The sequence below is a fragment of the Alexandromys fortis genome, unplaced genomic scaffold, assembly GCF_014885135.2.
Source record: "Alexandromys fortis isolate MF-2015 unplaced genomic scaffold, M_Fortis_MF-2015_v1.1 scaffold_110, whole genome shotgun sequence".
In the NCBI taxonomy this organism is placed as follows: Eukaryota; Metazoa; Chordata; class Mammalia; order Rodentia; family Cricetidae; genus Alexandromys; species Alexandromys fortis.
In genome coordinates, this window is record NW_026068014.1 from 4,447,894 (window position 1) to 4,470,779 (window position 22,886).

Here is a 22,886-nt window from a genome sequence, read left to right on the forward strand (position 1 = left end):
GGGGAGGGGCCAGTGCGTTCTCTAAAACGTCCCCGGAAATCCAGACTTGTTTTTTTCCGTCCGCCGTGGATTTACAGTTGTTACACTGGCCCAGAGATGGCAGTCGTGCCCGAGGATGCGCGTATTTCTGTCTTCTCGTGTTTTTGTCTGGAAGGCCGTGCTGAGCATCAGCCAGGAGGCAGCTCTCCAGGGGCGAGCGCCTTGTCCGGAGAAAACATCACGGGACCTGGATGCTCCCTAGAGATCTTAATGATGCCATGCGCTGTGTCCCAGAGTTGTCGAAGATCAACCTTCGTTTTTCCAATAGTAGAAGAAAGATAAAAGGAGACTTGTAACAGCAGACTCGAATGAAATCTATAAGGTTATTAAGGAATACTTTGAAATTCATATTCTGAAGAGCTAATAACGTGTCTGACACACCAAAGTTAAACTCTGAAGATATAAATATAATTAAACATGTTTATTACAAGCAATGACATTGAAGCGGAAATTAAAAGTCTCCCCCCAAAAACGACCCAGAATCAGAGGGACTCATGACTGAATTGTACCAAACTTTAAAAAAAAAAGTCCTAATACAAACACTTCTGAATTTTTTTCTCAAAATAGAAAATGAAGGAGTACCAAATTCATTTTATGAAGCCAGTATTATCCTGAATAAAACTGGATAAAAACACAACAATTATAGACTCATTTCCCTGATGAGTAGAGCTACAAAAATTGTGGACAAAATAATTGCAAACTAAACAAATTCAAAATATATTACATAATTCAAATGTGTTCAAAATACACAATAGAATTAAAATGCATTGAGATTATTGTACATCATGACTAAGTGATGAGCTTCATTGTGATGCAAGGTTTGTTCAATGTACACATATCAGTGAGTATAACACAATTACACTATACATATAAACCTAAAGAATCACATGACCACAAAAAATGTAGTTATCAAAGATCAACATGCCTTTATGGTAGAAGTCCTGGAGAAATTAGGAACAGGTACAACATATCTCAAAATCATAAAGGATATGTACAACAAACATATAAGCAACATTTTGCTATGGGAGACTTTAAGCATTTCTTTTAAAATCTGTACCAAGGATGCCATTGTTGGCACTCTTTCTCAGTACAGCACTTGGAGTCTTAACTAGAGCAATAAGAAAAGAGAAAGATATGAAAGTATACAAAGTAAAGAAAGAAATCAAATTATCCCTATGATAAACTATATTATCCATATCTAAAAGACCCTATAATCTCTACCAGAAAACTCTTCAATCTAGTGGACACTTTCAGTAAACTTGCAGGATACAAAGCTGACTTTCAAAACAACCAGGGGCTTTCATATCTACCAATAATGAACTCACTGCAAAGGAATTAGGAAAATATCCCTTTCATAATAACTCCCCCCAAATGTAAAACACTTACATAGGAATTGTAGGGCCCAGCCGTGATACGCTCAATAGAGGTCTGAATCTCAGTAGTTTTCCCTGAGGCAATACCTGATTGCAGGAAGGACCATAAACTGAGATTACCCAGGTACTGCCCAGGAACAATCAAAAGAAAATTCCTGAAGTTCTCACTTTCGTAGATAGGATCACCTGCCAGGACACATTCACAAGGACACCCCTAGACAAATATCAGCCAACCAGGGGTCCTGAACCTTAGAAATCCCTCACCCCTACCTTTAATACTATAAAAACCCAACTCTAACTGAGCTCAGGGCTCTCTGATTACTTCAATACGTTGGACATGGAGAGTCTGAGTTTGCAAACTTGTGTAGAATAAAGGCTCTTTGCTTTTGCATATGGGACTCGGTCTCCTTGTTGATTTTAGAGGACTTTACAAATATGGGCATAGCAAGAATAACATTAACCAAGGAAATGAAAGAACCCTACAGTGAAAATTTCTAGATACTGCCAAAAGAAACTATAGAAGAAACAGACATAGAAAGGGTCTCCATATTCCTACACTGATAGAAACATAACAGATCACCAATAGCCAAAGCAACACTACAGAAAAAGAACACAATACATAACCTCAGATTACACTATAATGCTATTGTGACAAAGAGAATATGGTACAGGCACAACAGACATGTAGTCCAGTGAAACAGAACAGAAGACCAGAATTTATCTCACACAGCTGTTAGCATAAAGTAAAGTGGACAGAAGGCTGGCTATTTAACAGTGGCAGTGATGTCAATGTACGTACGCCTTCAGAAAAATGACAGCAGGCCCATATTGTCACCTTGAAATGCGATATGAAAATCAATTCAAAGTGGACCAATGACTTTAATTTAGAAGCTGAAACTACTAAAGGAAAACATAACAGATAAACTTCATGATGTAGGTTAGGCAAGACATTTCTGGTCCGGGCTTCAACAGCACAGGTGCCACTAATTTAGTCTCTACACTGTAAAGGAAGCCAAGCTGAACAAACGGCTGACAGGATGGGAGAAAAATCTGCCATCCGTGCTTCAAACTGGGAGGCCGATATCTAGAGTTTATAAAGAACAGCAAAAATAAACTGCAGAAAGACCAAAATGACAATTAGCAAATATGTCAACAGACTGTCTTCAAAGAGAAATAAGTATTTTTAAAAAAGTTTTCAATACTCTCAGCCATTGTGGAAATGGTTCTTCAATCATCTTTTTTTAGTTTATTTTCCTTTGTGGACAGACCAATTTCCTTGTAGAATCATTTCTTAATTTCTGTTGTTTCCTGGGTTTTGGCATTCCCTTATTCATTTTTGATATTCTGTGGCCCCTTTGAATTTCCAGGTAGGATTTGGATTGGCTGGATATGGAACATCTTGCCTTCTCTATCTTCTAGCCTCTCTTTTTATTTTCCATCTCCTTATTCAGTTTTTCCTGTAAAATTAGACCTTTTTCCTATATTTTTTGTTTTATAATCACCTGGTTGTGTGATGTATCTGTTGTCATCTTCATTTCCTTTATCTTTGTGGGGGGGAGCATGTGGAGTCCAGGGAAAATCTCTGATGTGGTTCCTCATGTGCAGGAGCCCCTGAAGCACTCACAGCCGTCAGGGAAGCCAACTGTAGAGCGGTAAGAAGGAAAACTTGGTACAACTGGACTTGATCAGTCAGACTGGATCAAAACTTCTAAAGAGTTTGATCCCATGGTTTAATTTTCTTACACAGTAATCCCTTGCAAAATAGCCACTCTACCAAAGTACCCAAGACCTTTATCCTAAGGCTGAGTTGTATTGATTTGCAAACAGTGCTCAGAGCTAGGGAAGAGTTTGTAAGAGGCACAAGGAAGGGCGGATTCTATTGGTGGAGAAGGCGAAGCACATAGTGCGAGTTCTATTCACTGAAAGGCAAAGCCCAGGCTTAGGGTCTAAAGAATTCTCAGGATCTTGGGAAAATTCAGGTGGATGCTGGCTCCTACTAGAATAGCAAAGGATCGCCAGGTTGTTAAACACTTCAAGTTCTGTATTCAGGTGACCAGACGCCATTCTTCCTTCCATTGAAGAAACAGACTCATGAGCTAAGCAGGTCTGGTTTCTCCAATGCTTACTCTAGGCTGTGCTTCCAACAGCCAGTAACTTTTCTTTGAAAAGGCGGTTCTTTCTGACCTAGAAGTTGCTAAGTAGGCTGGGTTGGCTTTCCAGTGGGCCTCAGAAATCTGCCCACTTCTACTTTAACTGTGCTGGGATTACATAGATGTTGTTATCCCAAATCTGCGAAGTCCCCCAAAAGCCAACAAGGAGACCAAGTCCCATATGTAAAAGCAAAGAGCCTTTATTTTATGCAAGTTTGCAAACTCGGTCTCTCCACAACCCAATGTATTGGGATAAACGGAGAGCCCCGAGCTCAGTTAGAGTTGGGTTTTTATAGTAGTAAAGTGGGGGTGAGGGGTTTCTGAGGTTGGCTGACACTTGTCTAGGGGTGTCCTGGTGAGTGTAGGGGTGTCCTGGTGAGTGTAGGGGTGTCCTGGTGAGTGTAGGGGTGTCCTGGTGAGTGTGTGCTACTTGTGATCCTATCTACGGTGGTTGGAACGTTCGGCATTTCCTTTGGATGGTCTGTTCTTGGGTGGTGCTCAGGTAATCTTAGTCTATGGTCCTTCCTGCAACAGGTATTACTTCAGGGTAAATTACTGAGACTCAGGCCTCTATTAAATTTAATCAATGGCTGAGTCCTACACTGGCAGGTGATAACGGTTAGAAGTAAAGAACTTCCTTTGGGTGATTTGTTCATATTTAGCTTATCATGGCTGTCTCCTACAGATGTCTATATTTCTGTCAGTTCTGCTAATCAAATTCAGGTTCCCAGGCTTGCATGTCAATCACTGTATCAACCAAAGTGTTCATCTAGTGTTGGGACATGAGCCAAGCAAGATTGGAGCTGTGTGAGATTTCTAAATGCGTGTGAGAAAAGTCCATGAAAACAAGACAAATGTCTTGTCATCTCAGTTTCTTCAAAATATGGACTTGTTCTTGGAATGCCAGGGGCAGCAGACAGGCGGATAGGAGTGAGCTTACTTCAGATCATCCGCCATTGTTAACTGAATCAAATCCATGGTTATTGGGAATCTTCCACTGCCAATGTGATAACCCAATCAAACCGAATTAATACATCCAGGGTTGCTCTGAGCAGAGCTTCCTGGGTGGCCCAGGGGAAGTTGGGAAAACCATGAGGGGAACCCATGAAATGGGGCTTTTTAATGCTCTCAGTGGTGGAGCCACAGATGGCGGGCTTTCTCAGGGCCAGAGCCGCCCATGGGGGAGTTGGGGTGGAGTTTGCACCCGAACATTCCAGACTCTTTGGGTGTATGGGTATTAGGGGCTGCCTTTATGGAAAAGCAAGTGTTGGACAGGTGCAGCTTGCCTATCACGTGTGGTGTTCCCTTGTGTTGTCCACTTTACTCACGTGATTCCTCTTGGCCACCATAATCTAGATTGTCTGATGCTCTGAATAACTTTGGCTATTGCTTGAGACTTTACTCTGCTTCATTTGCTGGCTCCATTTTCTTAGGTCCCACCCTTCTAGAACAGAACTCCCTAGCCCTCATTCATTTCTTTCCCAAAACTTAATCTTTCCCATTCATATTTTACAAGTAATTTTATTCTCCCTTGCTGGATGTAGTGGTTTGAATGAAAATGGCCCCCTAAACTCAAAGGGAGTAGCAGTAGGAGGAGGTGTGCCTTGATGGTGGAGGTGTGGCCTGGTTGGAGGGTGTGTGTCTCTGAGGGTGGGCTCTGAGGTATCAGATGCTCAAGCCAGGCCACTCTGTCTCTTTCTTCCTGCTGCCTGCCGGTCCAGAAGAAACAGATCCTTCAGTTCCCTCTCCAGTATCATGTGTGTCTGTGTGTCGCCATGCATTCTGCCGTGACAATAACGGACTACACCTTTGAAAGTGTAAGTCAGCCCCAATAACACACTTCCCTTTATAAGAGCTGCTGATAATAATGGCGCCTCTTCACAGCAACAGGGGCTCTAAGACACTAAGTGGCAATATGTACTTTTACTCTTCTGGATACCCATGACTATAGATAAATAGTTACTGGTATAGATAGATTGGTGGATCAATAGATGAGTCTATTCCTAACGGCATGGGACACACACTTTTCTTTTTGAAGACTTTCTGGTGCCACAGGCGCACTGCTCTGTGCCTTATTTTTTCTGGCCCTGTTACCTTAAACTAATCTTGTTGATGGAGTCAGCTACCACGTCCTCGCCTTTGTATTACAAAAAGTTCCCCTTTACCACATCTGCATCCTTCCTAGGAATCTGAAAACAGGAGAGAGCACTTGAGAAAGCGCGCCCTCTGCTGGTGGAGAGTTGCAGGCTGTCGCTTGCTTGAGAACACTTCCTCTTGGTCCTGTTCCCAGGCCCTGTGCATTAGCTGGACCCTGAGATCCATGGGTACTGCCTCACCATATGGGGTCTAGCTTCTTCAGACCCTCGAAGCTGCCACCTCCCACCCCACAGAGCCTTCACCTGCCTCACTCCCTCATTCCTCACTGCTTAGTCTTCCTGGAAGCATTTTGAAATGACAACCGTACTCTCAACAGCTTAGCCCTTCAGTAATTTTTTTTTTTTCAGGATTGATTTTGGCAATGTCTAGTCTTCTCTGTCATTTAATTTAGTTTTTGAATTTCAGATATTTTTTTATAAACCTGACCCTACATGTGATATAAAATAGTAATTTTTCTTTTGACTTATTTATGACCTGTGCTTTCTGGAGAGAAATGATAAGGTGTCTTTTAATATGGAATTAGCTGCTACATTTTACCCTGTGTATTGGTCTTGTGCCTACTTCTGTTCAAAATGAGAAATTTAGCTCAAAGGCATGCCAATACCCAAACCCCAAATTTAAAAATCCAAAGAATTTAAATATAGCACAAGGGAGTAATCTGCTAGCCATTTCGAATTGACTTATTTACGTATCCCAAGGAAGGAACCCAACATCTGGGAACAATGGATACCACAGGGAGGAAAATGCTGAGATATGAACGGCTACAGCCAGTGTGGGTCTTCACAGCTTTCCTCGTGCTTCTCACTGCGCTGCTGGGAGTCATCCCGTAGAGTCATAGCTCCAAACGGCCTCTCTGATGATCCCATCTCCACACTAGTCCACTTGGGTTAGGGATGCTCATGCTTGTTCTGAGTTCCCTGCCTAATCGGCCAGATCGACCAGAGCTTCTCCCAATAAACTGTGTCATAGCGCCACCTGGTGGTCATAAAGTAAATTTCCAGAACTAACTACACAACTTCTAAACAGTTTTATATTTTGCCGCTGTTCTTACTAATCAGATCTATGTGCTCCTATGTCGAAAATTCCATAGATTTGTTAAGCACAAAACACTGATGACTAAATTCCACTTACAATAAAATGAGGGATGAAGGTATGTAGCTGCTCATACATGCCCCAAAAACTATCAGGAGGGAATTGCAACAAAACTATTTTTGTGCAGAAATTAGTCCAAAGGATTTGGGCTGAGTAAGGAGTGCTCAGAAATGATCTTTCTATTTTTATGCAATGTCTGAGTTTTGAGACAACTTATTTTCTATGTTCTTTCCCATGGAAAAATAGATTGAGAACAGTTGAATTTGCTCATCGAGGGGAACAAACATGGCGGGTTAAAGACAGGCTAATGCAAATGGCCAGGTGTGAGCAGGTGGGGGAGGGGATCTTAGTCACTGTCCTATGACTGCGAAGGGACACCATGACCAAGATGACTCTTATTTAAAAAGTCTTTAATTTGGGGTCGGGCCCATTTTCATCATGGTGGCGAGTGTGGCGGCAAGCAGACAGGCATGGTATTGGGGAATAGTCAAGAGCTTTACACCCTGGTCCTTGGGTAGCAGGAATAAAGGAATGAGCACAGGCCCAGTATGGGCTTCTGTAACCTCAAAGTCCACTACCAGTACCTCAACTCCTCCCATACCAACACCTCCTCGTCTTTTCCAAATACCTCATCAGCTGGGGTGTAAACACGTAAATGTATGCTATACCTTCAGTTTCTGGGAATCCCATTCCCTCTTCTGGCCTCCACGGGAACCCAAACACATGGATATATGTGTGTGAGTGTGGTGGTGGGGTTCACCCATCACATAAATGAACAATAAGTCTTAAAAGAACAAAATGGCAAATGGCAGGCACGGTAAAGTGCACCTACAACCACAGCTCCTACAAGGAGATGGGAGTCGGAGGCAAGAACATTCCCAGAAACGCACAGGCCAATGAATCTGGCATACACAGCCATGATAAACAAAGGTTTCCTGACTCAAATGAGGTAGCAATACAGGACTAACTTGAGGTTGCCTTTTAACCTCCATCCATGGAGTGTGGCGCCTGCGGTCACATTCACATACAAGTGTTATACAAATATACACCCCCCTCTCAGTTTTTCTCTCTAAATCTCAACCTCTGTGTGTGTGTGTGTTTGTGTGTGTACACACACAAAAATGGTTATAAGAAAGCTTTGACACACAGGAATCACTAATAACAACCTTCAAAAATTTGTAACAAGACAAAGACTCCCCTTGATCAACCGACATTATGCACAATTCCGAAAGCCCATTTTCCCTGCATCCATCATCCCCAATCATCTCTCCTGACATGAGGAGAACAATTTTCCCAAACATGGCTGTGATTGAGACGCTCCGAGGAGAAAAAAAAAAATCTTTCCATTGTACGCTGCCCTCAAGCCAAACTCAAGAGAACAAAACAAAACATCAAAACAAGCCACTTGGCTCTCTTTCAAGGCCTCTTGAAGGTCTGTCTTCCTGCTCTCTGGCTCAGTGGCTCTCAGGATGAGTCCTCTCTTCCTGTCAGGTTAGGAGCGCTCTTTCCCCTCTGTAACTGTGCTCACTGACTCAAGCAAAATTCCGCCTCTTCTCCAAGGCTAAGGCAGACCTCCTCCTCCCTTGAGGGACACTTTCCTCGTCAGGAGCTGAGAAGAAGCTCCCCTGCCCTGTCCACATTTGGCCTCTAAGAGCAGGGTCTCTACTCATGCCCCTTCCTCTGGAGGACGAGGAGTATTCCTGGCATTCCATAGTATTTCTGTGGAGCATCACACAAGTTTGTCATGCAACGAGTAGGCCATGCAGAAGTGAGTTCTCATCAGGTAACGAAAGCTTTGGTTTCGTTTCCATAGCACGGAAGCATTGCTTTGGAGACAAACTGTTGTGGACTTGAAAAGATGAGGAGTAAACACCTATGTGTCTACACAATGTAGAGAAATTGACTTCTAAAGTCATGTTCAGTAGCAACCATGAATTTTCCACCAATATTTTCTTTTCTTCACAACTTACTACCCCAACTGTTAACACAGAGAAGCCAGGGAGCCACCCTTCCCAACCCACCAATCCTGGGTGCATCTCGCCAGTAAGTTTTCTCTAGCAGAGTATGAAGAGTAAAGTCCTGGGTTACTCCTGAAAAAGAAATAGGTTTCTCTCTTGTATTCTTGTCCTTCCCAGTGGTGGACCAGATGGACAGGATGGTTTCAGTTTCACAGCTGAGAGCAAGACTTGCACAAAAGACTGGGGAAGGAGACAGGAAAAACATGGGACCCCAGACCCTGGAAACAGAGCCACCCACAAGCCAGGACGTCCCACCATCCCCTGGATGTTTATGGGATAGAGAAAAGCACCTGGATTCCTCCTGAGCCAAACCCACTTTTTTCCTCCTTGTCACTTTCTTCAGCCATATACCTTGATCAATGTACCAAATACAAAAATAAAATTCAACCATTTATTCTGAACAAAGATGCTGCAGATAACCTTCCTCGGGAATTATTCTGAATAGTTATTTTGATTTATTTGATTGAATTCCGATAGAGCATAATAGCCAGTGTTTATAATGATAGCTCTTAGTCATCCAAGAAAAGGTTAATACCCCAAGTAACCTTTGTAAGAAGAAAAACAGCTCTTTGATATGCTTTAGAGTATGGATTTGAAAAACCATTCAAATTTGAAAGGACATTGTTTTTAAAAGAGGAGTAATAAAATCTCTCTGGAAAGCTTAGCTGCTCATAATGATGAAAGTTCTCTGAACGCTTATTTTAAAGATTTATTTTTATTTTCAAAATGACGTGTATGTGTTTGTGGAGGCCAGCAGAGGAGTCTGTGCCTGTGTGGGTGCTTGTGCCCACAGAGCCCAGAAGAGGGTCTTGGATCCTCTGGAGCCAGAGTTCAAGGCTGCTGTGAGCTCTCCAACCTGGTGCTGGGAACCAAACTCAGGTCCTTTGGCGAATAGTATGTCCTCTTGATGGCTGAGCTTCTCCTCAACTTCCTTTTCCTTGGGGAAAAATGCTTTTTAACATTCTTTTTTTTTCAGGAACTGATGTAGATATGAATAATTTGCATTGGTATAGGTTTTAAGGTCAATTTTGTTATATGTATATATATATATATATATATATATTTTTTTGATCTTGATTAAGGTATTGTGATTGTGTAGTTCATTTTTAAAATGTAATGTATAATTAGGAAATATAGATTGTTGATGGATAATCATAAATAATAGTCAAGTTTGTAGTCATGTTACTTATATTTTCTAGACATATAGAGATATATTTCAATTAGATAGGCATTCTTCATATCTTTCAAAGACTGCAGAATTATGGCATTTTAAATGTTTTAATAACTTAGGGCTTTTCATGACAATGAGACATGTCTGCTCCTGGCAGCACCAGCTACTTCGAGAGGAAGATGGGCATCGAAGAGGATCCTTATGGAGTTTGATAGCCATTTGGGCTAGAAACTGCTCTTGCCTGGACTGTTGCATAAACTGGACACAGAGAACCCGCAGAGAGAGGACTGCTGAACTTGCCTAAGGGTGATATGGTCTTTCGAGGTTCCTGACTCATGAAAGAGTCTGCGAGACATTATGCAGGACACAGCAGATAGTGACTGAACTGTCTTTGAAATTTCCTGCTTCATGGAAATGTCTGCTGGATACTATGGGCTTGTAGGCCAAAGATCGATGCCCCAACGATACAGAGGAACTTTGGGTGACTGTCCAGGCAGCGTGATGTCTCTGTCATTTCTAGAGTTTTGGACTTCTTGTTTGCTTAGGAAATATTATATCCTTCTGGAGTCTTTGATGGAGTTGAAGAATGGTTAGTTATAGTTATAGTTTTCCTTAGTTATGATAAAGGATAAATTAGATATAAATACTGTAACTGTAATTCTTGCTTGATAACTGTTTTGTTATATGTAATCTTACTATGTTAAAGTTAAAGCCTTTCTTTTTTGTTTAAACAGAAAAAGGGGAAATGATGTTTTGTGTTAATTTCATTGGTTAAATAAAGAGACTTCCCTGGCCCTTTAATAGGACAGAAAATTAGGTAAGTGGAGTAAACAGAACAGAATGCTGGGAAAAAGAAGCTGAGTCAGGGAGTCGCCATGATTCTCCCACTCCAGACAGATGCAGGTTAAGATCTTCCCTGGTAAGCCAGCTCATGGAGCTAAACAGAATATTAGAAATGGGTTAGATCAATATGTAAAAGCTAGCCAGTAAGAGGCTACAGATAACAGGCCAGGCAGTGTTTAAAGAATACAGTTTCCGTGTAATTATTTCGGGCATAAGCTAGCCATGCGGGCGGCCGGGTGCCGAGGACGTAGCCTCGCTGCTCCTATCACTACAAGAAACATCATTAAATGGTATCAAAAATGCTAGTGTGGTTAGTTCTCAAAATCTTCCAAGAGGGACACGTGTTTATCAGAGGGGTGCTTGACAGTGCAGCAAGCGGGGCCACAGACATCTGAAGACCGTATGTAAGGTCTCAAAACACTTGGAGTCACCATTCTGAGGTTTTGATGAAGAAGCTGCAATGAGAAAGATTCTCCAGGCACATCAACTACAAACTAGACAGAAAGCAACAGTTGCAATACATTGGTCAAGAGACAACACAGGCCAGTCATCTACAAAAGTAGAAACATGAGTGGGAACACTTGCCTTCTGTGCTTTTCTACAGAAGATGGTGTTTCAAGAAGTGCGGCAGAGTCACACACAGCTTTGATGAGACAGGAGCATAGACCTACACTCAGGGAATACCCTGGGTAGAAACCTGAAGGAGAGAGTTTAGCAGGAGGAAACTATCTAGACAGAGCTCGCCACAAAATGTTAAGAAGCTACCCTGTGCAAACACAATGTCTCAAGGCGAGTGTTAACTTGAGAGCAGTAACACCTAAGTAGTTCCCAGAATTCACAGGGGGCAAAACGCAGCCAAAGGACAGGATTCTTGATAACCACTTGCTTTTCACAGAGACCCTGGAGAGGCATGGTCTCTAGCAAAGCTAGCCTAACTCTGAAGGAAAGCAGACTCCAGCATCGCTAATGCCACATGGTTGCCTCCAAGAAAAAGGTCAACTGTTCTTAGAAGAGCAAAGCAGAAAATATCCAGATAATGTCCAACATTAAAGACAAGGCAGCACCATTCATTACCAGAGAATAAAATAGTCAATACAAACACCTACATAATATAATACATAATACGAACAGCACAAATATACAAACACTACAATACAATAAAATACAAACACCTACATAAAATGGTCAATACAAATACATTTAGAGAGACAGAAATGAAGACAGAGACTTTTCATAAAAGGCTTTTAGAACTCTGCTCAGAGGATGAACGGAAATGCAGTGGATTGGAGAATATGAAGAAGAACCCACAGTAAAGTCTAGAGAGTGAAACACAATATTTTAAATGGGAAATGCCGTGGATGGGATTTTCAGCAGCGGGACACGGCAGCAGAACAGAATGAGGACTTCTGGACAGCGAGGAAACCACCCAAAGGGAAGCTCAAGCAGGCAGCAGACACGCAGGGCACTAAGGAGAAGAGCCTCAGAGGTGGAAAGTGGATCAGATGAGGGATCCCAATTAATAGGTTTTCTGTACCCAGATAGTAGGTTTCTCTGATGACACAGTAAGCCAGATCAAGCTGAACTGAAAAAAAAAAAAAAATAAAAGAACAAGTTTATTTTGAGCAAAGAAACTGTCAGGCGAGTCATTCAGTACCAGAGATTGGGGCTGGAGAGAGTCATGTGCCTGAACTAACACAGGAGCTTAAATACCCTGTAGACAACCCCTAAAGGGGTGATGATGTATCCTCCATAAATGGAATCTGTGCCCAAGTATGGTACACTTTTAGGCAGGGTCTTGGGCCCAATGCAACTTCAGGAGAGGAGCCATGGCAACTGCCAAGAATGTGGAGTTGGACTTTGGGTGCCTTTTTTTGGTAGAGATGTCCTGAGAGGGCAGGATGTGGAGAAAGAAATGGGCTTTCCAGATCAGCAGTGTAAAGAATTCAGTGTCTCTAAAATCAATACTAAGGGGATTACACTTAGGTGACCAAATCTGACTGCCTGGAAGATGTATCCCTGTGCATGAATGCATGGAGGTGCATCTTTAATACCTCATCAAACCAACCTTGCTTTAAATCCTATCTTTTATAAACCTTGTTTTTAGGATAGGACAGGAATTATCATATGAAAATCCATCCTAACCCAAATTATCCTAGAGACCCATTGTCGCCTTGCTAAACCCACTCCATTTGAGTTCTTTAACTGACCTAAGCCCAGGTTATTATCTGGAGATCTCATAATTAAAGACTGAGATTGTTTTAGATAATAAATAAAATATAATAAGGTAAAACAAAAGCTAATATATAAAAATTGGACAAAATAAACAAATAGAAGGAAAAGAGCCCAAGAGAAAGCACACGAATCAGAAACTCACTAGTTTGCATACTCAGGAATCCCATAAAAACACTAATTTGGAAGTTATAATATATACACAGGGGACCTGCTGCAGACCACTGCAAGTCCTGTGCATACTGCTGCTTCTGTCTTGGTGAGTTCATATGAGCTCTGCTCATGTTGATTTAGAGGATGTCTTAGTTTGGGTTTTAATTGCTGTGAAAAGACCATGACCATGGCAACTCTTATGAAGAAAACATTTAATTGGGGAGGCTCACCTACAGCTTCAGAGGTCCAGTCCATTATCAGGATGGAGAACATGGTGGCATGCAGACATGGTACTGGAGCTGAGAAAACAGGAACTTGGCTAACAGTCACACCAAGGAAAGCATGAGCAAAAGAGACTTCAAAACCTGCCCCCACAGTGACACATTTCCTAGGACAAGGCTGCACCTACTTCAACAAGCCACATTCTAACAGTGTCATGCCCTTTTGGGGGTCATTTTGTTTCAGACCACCATAGAGGGCCTTGCTTTTTTTGATATTTTCCATCCCATCTGGGTATACTCTTTCTGCCTCATCTTCCACAGGGTTCCCTGAGCCCTGAGGGGAGGGATTTGATGGATAAAACCCATTTAGGGTTGAGTGTTCCAAGATATCTAACTCCCTGCATAATATCTGACTAGGGGTCTCTGTACTTAGTCTTGTCTGTTGTTGGAGGAAGGGTCTTTGATCATGTTCAAACAAAAGAGAACGCCATTATGAGTCATATTATTGTTGCAGCTTCTTTTTCCTCTTTAGACCAATAGTAGTATTTGGTTTTACCCCAGGTAAAACCTGTCTAGCCTCAGGTTCTTGGTCACCAAAGCAGTGCCAGGTATGGGGTCCATCTTGTGGAGTGGGCCATAAGTCAAATCAGATGGTTACTTACAAGGCTTTGTGCCATCATTGCCCTAGCATATCTTGAAAGCAGGTCACCATTGTAGATGGAAGACTTTGGGGCTGGCTTGGTGTTTACATTTCTCTTTTGGTAGCTTGACGAGTACCTTCCTGTACCAAAGATGCTGGAATGTAGGGTGAAGGCTCTATGTAGGCATCGGTACATCTCCATGTTCAGTGAGTCATGTAAACACTCTCTCCAGTGATAGGGCCTTGCCATCAGTGTGTGGAGAGCAACCTAGAGCCTGGGTTGTTTGGGCGATTGCCATGGGAACCCTTTGGCCAATAGGTCAATTAGATTTTTTTATGGAAATTATTCTCATGCAAAGCAGACTTGTATTTCTCTTCTTTCACAGAACAAGAACATGAGATGATCCCCATGACTAGCAAAAGAGAAAAAACTTGTGGGCTGGTCACTTATGATTATCCTTTGCTGCTTGAAGTTCGGCATAGTTTTATATATATATATATATGTGTATATATACATATATATATATATATATATATATATATATATATATATAGTAATTCTTCTTCTGACTTCTCCGACCCATACCTCAAAATATCATTTACAAACTATAGCAAAATTAGGAGAGGGGGAAAAAACAGTAATATCTACATTAACTGTCAAAGTGAGAATCCAGAAAGGTAGGTAGAGCATATCACTACCATTCCCATGCCTCACAGAAGGAATCTTAATGCTTTATAATGAATCTGCTGAGCTCACATTCTCTGCCTTCTGTGCTAATGGAATTCAAATGGAAGAAGCAGACGCAGCTACCCTCTGTGTCTTTTATGAAATTCTCTTTAAGAACACTCAACAGCTTGGACAAGACTTCAGAGATTTCAACCTCTACAGCTTCTAAACTCAGCCTCCTGAGTGTTAGAAACTAGGTGCTGTTTTTTAATGCTGCTGCTCAGCAGAACTTACAAAGATCAATTTCTGCTCCTTATCTTCTCCTCCATAGCTATTTGTACTATTGACCCTGCTAGGGTTTATATTCATGGAGTGTAGGCATCACAGCAAGCACTTCTGCATACTGTGAGGAAGAAGTATAATGATAACTTCAAAGAAAAAGCAAGAAATGTGTTGTTCCATTTTATCAGATTTTAAGACAGAAGTCAAATGGAAGATTGGTCTTTAAAAAAGATTTGTTATTTTTGTTTATTTCTAAGCATTTTGTTTGATGTGTTTCTGTATACACTCACACACACGATGTTTGTACATGCCTTCCAGAAGAAAATATCAGATCTCCTGGGGCTGAAGTTACAGCCAGTTGTGAATCACCTGATGTGGGTGCTGGGAACTGAATTTGGATCCTTTAGGGAGACAGAAAACACTCATAACTACTGAGTCATCTTTCCACACTATTTTTGTTTTGAAATATGTGTACATGTTTGTGCCTGAATGTGGGTTTATGCACCTGGGTGCAGTGCCAAAAGATGCCAGGAGAGGGCGGTTGATTCCCCTGGAGCTGGGTTTAAAGGCATCCTAAGCTGGAAACTGAATGCTGGTCCTCCAGCAGAGCCAGGATGCAGTTTTACCCACTGGTCATTTCTACACCTGCTCACCTCCAAGGTTAGGCTTAACTGTTTAACAGATGTTCAGAGGTTTCCAGTTCCCAACGCACCACACTGGAAGTGTATCGAACCTTTTACCAACCCTTGTTTAGAATTTTGTCCTTGTGCCCAGCCAAAGCCACTCTACTCTGTGTACATAGATCAACATAAGTAAACAAAGAACTGTTTCCTACTTGTAGAAAACCTTTGACTGGCTCCCGAACAGTCTCTAAAATGAGTCACTCACTCTTTACCAACACAATCGAATTATTGTAATGCTGCCCTTAGAGTTCCTGGTTTATCTCATTTCACTGACAGATTCCTCTAAAGTGGGAAAAATAACAGGATTTATCATGTATCTATTTGACTTTTAAACTAAGTGATATTTATGTCCATATTGGGTAATCAATTATTAGATAGTGATACATGCTTCATACTTTAATGATCAGTGATTGTGAACTTTGAAATATATTTTAAAATATTAAAATGCCTGATGAACATAACAAATAGCTCATATTACATATAAACTTTCCAGATGTCTTAAAAAATCAGACCAATTTATAAATAAACATTACAAATAATATAGGAAATGCTATTTTCTATGTACTACTAGAAAAATCCATATATTTTCATAGAACGACAAGAGAAATCCACACTCATTATCTAGGGTATTAAATTTCCAAGACCAAATTCCTTGCTTAAGAAAGCTGACCTTTGCAAATGTCAAAAAACTTAACACCTTAGAAAATGTTGTGCCACAATTTAAATGAATGGAAGAAGTTGGAAATTTGAAAGAAATGCTAAGTAGTTCCGATTTCTCTTACCACCACCCCCCCCATCACCACCACTACTGGAACGCCACGTCGTTCAGCGTACACTAACTAAAGTGCTTACCAGCATGTGGATTGGCGTTCTTCAGTCAAAGTAACCGTGAGCTTCCAGCATTGCGTACTCTGCTCTCGTGTCTGCGCCCTCCCACCACCACCGCTTGCTTTGCTACTGGAAGCAATATTTTCCCTCCTAATGCCCATCTTCCTTTCTGCAGTCCTAGCCTAAGACTGAATACACCTGATCTTTTGGGGGACTTGCCCAACTTCAACATTCTTTCATCAAGTCTTAGAATCTTTTCTGTCACTCCTTTTATTTATATTAACCCGTGCTCTTTAAAACCGAGACAGTCGGAGCTAGAGGGATGGTTTGACAATTGAGAGCACCGGCCGGACTTCCAGAGGACCTAGATTCGAGTCCTAACACTCAGACTGCAGCGCACAACCACCTGCAATTTCTGTGCCAGGAACTGAAGGCCTTCCACGCAAGTGGTGTACAGAAATACAACCAGACAAAATACCCATGCGTGTAAAACTCAAATTAGCTTTAAATTTAAATGTTAGAATTAGGTGAAAGGGCGCAATAGTATCTAAAATATATGGGTATAAGAATATTTATACCCATATATATAGAGAGGTAACGTGGTATTTAATTATTTTTAATAATGTTGAACCTAAACGTGAAAAAGTAAACGTTAAAAATCTAGGGCTGGGGGCCGGGCATTGTGATACTGCGCAAAACAAAGCAACTGGGCACGCGCAGATGCAGGCCAATGGCGCATGCGCAAACTTTCCCCAACGGCCGCTGAACGGGTTGACAAGCGACGGTCAGGACATTCCCCACTTTTCTTGCCTTTTGACAACCGAGCAGACTGCAGCCATGGCCACGGCCAACGGTGCCAAGGTGGACCCAGACACCCTGCAGGTGCTTCAGGACACGGCCAATCGTCTGCGAATCCACTCGATCCGGGCCACGTGCGCCAGCAACTCGGGCCACCCCACGTCGTGCTGTAGCGCGGCAGAGATCATGGCCGTGCTCTTTTTCCACACCATGAGGTACAAACAGAAAGACCCAGAGCACCCCGACAACGACCGCTTCGTCCTCTCCAAGGGCCACGCTGCACCCATCCTTTACGCGGTCTGGGTGGAGGCGGGCGGGATCTGTGAATCTGACTTGCTGAACCTGCGGAAGATCCACTGCGACCTGGAGGGTCACCCCACGCCTCGGCTATCGTTTGTTGATGTGGCGACAGGCTCCCTTGGGCAAGGACTGGGAGCTGCCTGCGGAATGGCTTACACCGGCAAGTACTTCGACAAGGCCAGCTACCGTGTGTTCTGCCTCATGGGGGACGGTGAGGCCTCAGAAGGCTCCATCTGGGAGGCCTTGGCCTTTGCTTCCCACTACAACTTGGATAACCTCGTGGCCGTCTTTGATGTGAACCGCTTGGGGCAAAGCGGCGCTGCACCCCTAGGGCACTGCACGGACATTTATGAGAAGCGCTGCCAAGCGTTTGGGTGGAATACTTACTCGGTGGATGGTCACGATGTTGAAGCTCTCTGCCAGGCCTTTTGGAAAGCAGCTCAAGTCAAGAACAAACCTACTGCCCTGATTGCCAAGACCTTCAAAGGGCGGGGTATTCCAAGTATTGAGGACGCAGAAAACTGGCATGGGAAGCCCATGCCGAAAGAGCGTGCTGACGGGATTGTCAAATTAATTGAGAGTCAGATACGAACAGGCAAACATCTCACACCCAAGCCCCCCGTTGAAGACTCACCCCGGATCAGCATCTGCAATATAGAGATGACCTCTGCACCTGCTTACAAACTGGGTGACAAGGTGGCTACCCGGGAAGCCTGTGGCTTGGCTCTGGCTAAATTGGGTCACACTCACAAGAGAGTTATTGTTCTAGACGGTGACACCAAAAACTCGACTTTTTCTGAGATCTTCAGGAAAGAACACCCCGAGCGTTTCATAGAGTGCTTTATTGCGGAACAAAACATGGTAAGTGTAGCGTTAGGCTGTGCTGCGCGAGGAAGGACCGTGGCTTTTGTCAGTACCTTCGCGGCCTTCCTGACCCGAGCGTTTGATCAGATCCGGATGGGAGCCATCTCTCGAGCCAACATCAACTTCATTGGTTCCCACTGCGGGGTATCTATTGGAGAAGATGGGCCTTCCCAGATGGCTCTGGAGGACTTAGCCATGTTCAGAAGCGTCCCCAACTGCACGGTTTTCTACCCAAGTGATGCGATCTCAACAGAACACGCCGTTTATCTGGCAGCCAGCATGAAGGGCATGTGCTTTATTCGGACCAGCCGGCCAAAAACCGCAGTTATTTATACTTCACAAGACAGCTTTGTGGTTGGACAGGCCAAGGTGATCCGCCAGAGTGCAGAGGATAAGGTGACAGTTGTTGGAGCAGGAGTTACTCTACATGAAGCCCTACTGGCTGCCGACAAGCTCTCTCAACAAGGTATTTTTATTCGCGTCATTGACCCATTCACTATCAAACCTCTGGATGCTGCCACCATTATCCGCAGTGCCAAAGCCACCGGAGGCCACATCATCACAGTGGAAGATCACTACCTAGAAGGTGGCATTGGGGAAGCTGTGTGTGCGGCCATCTCCAGAGACCCTGACATAGTTGTCCATCAGCTCGCAGTAACGGAAGTGCCGCGAAGCGGGAAGCCGAGTGAACTGTTGGATATGTATGGAGTCAGTGCCAGGCACATTGTGGCAGCCGTGAGAGATATCCTAACGAAATGAACTAGCCCATTTCGTCAAGGCTGCTAGCTTTGGTCTTAAACACTGGTATCTTGGTGTTATATTGATGTTTGTTGTTATAAAAAAAAATCTCTTGCACTCTGCTGTTTTAAAAGCATTGCTGGCTAATATCTTCATTTCTAATAATAAGATCAACAAAAAGCCTTGAACTTTCTGTTAAACTGACAAATGTCACTCTTGGTTTTTAGTTGTTAGGGTGTATTATGCATTTCTCAGTTGCAAAACAGACAACAAAACCATCTAATTACAAGGTTTTTGATAAGACTGTAATGAATTAACTGTGATGCGGATAATGTAGCTATAACTGGTTATCTGTGTGTATAGTTAAGGGACTTGAATTAAGTTGTAGACTTCATTAGCCCAGATTCTGAAGCAAATTTGAGCACTTGCACAGTGGCATCGCCATGCCATTTGTCTCTTTCCCAGGTGACATTTGACCACGGAACTTCCTTTGCAGTTCGTCCCCTTCATGTCTCTCTGTCAGGGACAGCTCTCTCAATCTCCACTTTTCTATACAGAAACGGCTGGTTCTAGTTTGTGCATTACATATTAATATATTGTTTTGTGAAAGTGTGTTTTTTTTGTCTTTTTGGGTTTTTTTTTTTGTAACCAAACTATGTTGTTAACTTGATTGTTATTCATCTGCTGGAGATAATAAATGTGATAAAGAATTTTAAAACCAGCCGTTTAATGTCTGTCGTGTGTACGTGACTGCCTTCCCCTGATTGGCTGTGGGTATGAAGAAACTTGTCTCCAACTCATAGACGAGAAAGACAAAGAGGTTGGGGCTGGAGATAAATAAGTCAGTAGGAAATGATGAATTGAAAAGCATTCGTAATTTTATCTTCATAATATCTTTGAGGTGCAAAAAATCATCCCAGTCCAGAAAATTTAAAAGCTTTAAAAAATTAAAAATCACCGACGCTGATTTCAGACCTCAGCTGTAGCAGCGTTTGAAAGGCTCTCCAGCAGCACACGCTTCATTGTTGCCCTGATTAACCGTCCTCGTGGAGACCTCACCAATTGGCACTGGGTGGAGGTATTGATGGGATAAAGAAAGCGCTATGCTGGGAATTGGAAAGCAGAGTGCTGGTGCTTCTGAGACTGCCACCCCCCTTGTCTCTTCTCTTGTGATAATCATGCTTCTTTGCATAAGATTTTTAAGCTCATTTTATTTAAGAACACTATAAATTTATTTAAGAACACTATAAATTTTAGAGAGTGTATAAAGATGGAGAAGATTAGATTCACGTTTCAGCCCTTCACAAATTTGTTTACAGGTGATCTGTAACTGTGGGCCTTCTATTCGAACCATCTGGACTTCATAACAACAAATATCACATTTACCCACGAGTGAGTTCTAACCCACATCTTTTTCTTAGCTTTCTTACCTGGTGGAGACACAGGATTGATTCAGAATCTGTGAACTAGACAAAATACCAAAATAAGGTTGCTGGTTTAGGGATGTATACTTGTTTCTTCCAGCTTTCATTATTTTTAAATGTGGAAGGGCTGTTTCCAACCAAACATACAAAAATACGCATTTAATAGTGACCATAGATCTGAAACTTTTAAATGTCTAATGGGGTCATAGAGATTCAGGTAATGTAGGATTGAGGTAGTAATCACCAGGTCATGTGGGAGAGTGGGGTGCCTCTTCGTCCGTACTGCAAATGTTTCCACAAAACATTGACAAGGGGGGGTCAATTTTATAACCAGATTGTGGGTGACATTTATCTTATGCTCAGCAGTCTGTAAGATAGAATTGTGTCCCATTTTGCTACACAATGATGGTTGTGTAGCGTTCAATTTATCCTCAAGTTTTCTGAGTCTTGGGCTCTTAGAGACTCAGCTTGATTAATGCTAAACACTCACTGCTAAAATTGAAGATAATTGTTGTTGTTCTTGATTTCCTTTTCAAAAAATGGTCAAGAGAAGCTCTTTGCTCTTCGTAAAATTTACTTTAAATTTTTAATGGATTAATTATTCTTGAGGTATGTAGCTCAGAATACATCTCAGAATGGCCTTAAGCTTGTATTTATCCCCTGACATTACGGGAGTATGCCACTGTGCCCTGGACAGTTTCGTTAAACAAAGCAATGGGACAGTGATTGAGCTTTGATATTCTTGCCTAGATGAAGGCCTTTTAGATTATCGAGAGAGCTTAGTGATAGACCAGGTACAGCTATCACATCAAAACTGCCTTGCTTGTGGTTGGAGAAGAAAGTCCGGACACTAATTAAGAGGGTAAGTGGCTTCTAGTCAATGCGTGCTTTGAGTTGTGTGACTCATAAAAGAACAAGAATGAAATTTTTATTTTACTTTAAGTGCATTTAAATGGTTATTTAAATAAAAGGAATCTGTTTGGGGAAGATAGCCTTTTAAAGAAAAGGTAAAAAGACTTGCCATTTCTGATGTCAAGATTATCAAACAGTGCTGATCCTGTAATACCAGATAGCCTGGAAAACTCAATATAAGCCTGTCTTGAAGTAAGAGACTGAAAGGAACTGTGGGTCTATAACAGCGAGATGGCACGTGCTTCCCACATTCTCAGATCTAGGTTTAATCTTGGGGCCTGGATAAATCTAACAAATAATAATGATGTGACTTTGAGAAATCTAATTCCCCAAGATTCACAGAGTATCCAGGAAATAATGCTCCAGGATTTACTTACAGAGTCTGTTTGGAAGAGAGTATTGCTCTGTTGTGGCCTTTGCTGTGATGTATAAGGAAGGTGGGGGCATTGCTGTACTAGGAAAGGACTGTATTGTTAATGTATTGTTGCAGAGGCACCGTTCCGCCTCTGAATAGTAGCAGGGAGGGGTGTTGAACTGATTAAAGCTGGATTAAAACAGTCTGGGAAATACCTCGGGAGCTGGCAAAATCTGTCGCCACTTCCTTTTGTACGATTGTAAGCTAAGACTTAAAAAAATGGAAAAAATTGAAAAGTATTATGGTATATAAAACTTATATGGAACTTAAATTCCAGTGTTCAGAGTGAAAGTTTCTCTTCTTCTGCCTTTCTTTGCTCCAAGTCCCTTCTCACATCTTTAGACCAGAAAAGGGCGGGGATGAGGCAGAGCAGAGACAGCCCTCTTCCTTGACTAGGAGATAGTGTGTTCCCAGAGTTGATGAAGTGGCTAAAAATGTTGATGCATCTTGGTACTTGTGGTGGCTATTCTTAGCTGTCAACTTGACTACATCTGGGATGAAACACTATTCAGAAAAGGAGGGCACATCTGTGAGAGATTGTTTGCTTGGTTTGAAGGGTTTGAATCCACTCTAGTCCAGACCTTTGAGGCAGGAAGGCAACAAGTCTTTAATTCAGATCTTGAGGAGGGAAGATACACCTTTAATCTGGGCCACACCTGCTGGGAGCCCCTGAAAAGGCATGGAAGAAGGAAGCTTCTGCTCTTTGCCTGCTTGCTCTTACCTTGTTAGCAAGTCTGTTTCTTCACTGGCATTAGGGTCTACTTCTTCGGGATTCCAGCATCTACTGAAGACCAGCTGAAATATCCAGACTCATGGATTGAGGAACTGCTGGGTTCTTGGACTTTACATTCGTGGCCAGGAATTGTTGGATTAGTTGGACCTTAGCCTG

The 22,886-nt window shown here is 42.3% G+C and overlaps 1 protein-coding gene across 1 annotated transcript; it reads left to right on the plus strand.

The window, feature by feature from the left end:
- The first annotated feature begins 17,383 nt into the window (after nucleotides 1-17,383).
- On the plus strand, nucleotides 17,384-19,267 carry Tktl2 (transketolase like 2). The gene has a single exon (XM_050162234.1). It carries the CDS (start codon nucleotides 17,384-17,386, stop codon nucleotides 19,265-19,267), a length of 1,884 nt encoding a protein of 627 aa, XP_050018191.1.
- Nucleotides 19,268-22,886: the final 3,619 nt, after the last annotated feature.

What these genes read in the sequence shown, in the direction of transcription:
- Tktl2 (XM_050162234.1), top strand. Translation starts at nt 17,384, where the DNA reads ATGGCCACGGCCAACGGTGCCAAGGTGGACCCAGACACCCTGCAGGTG.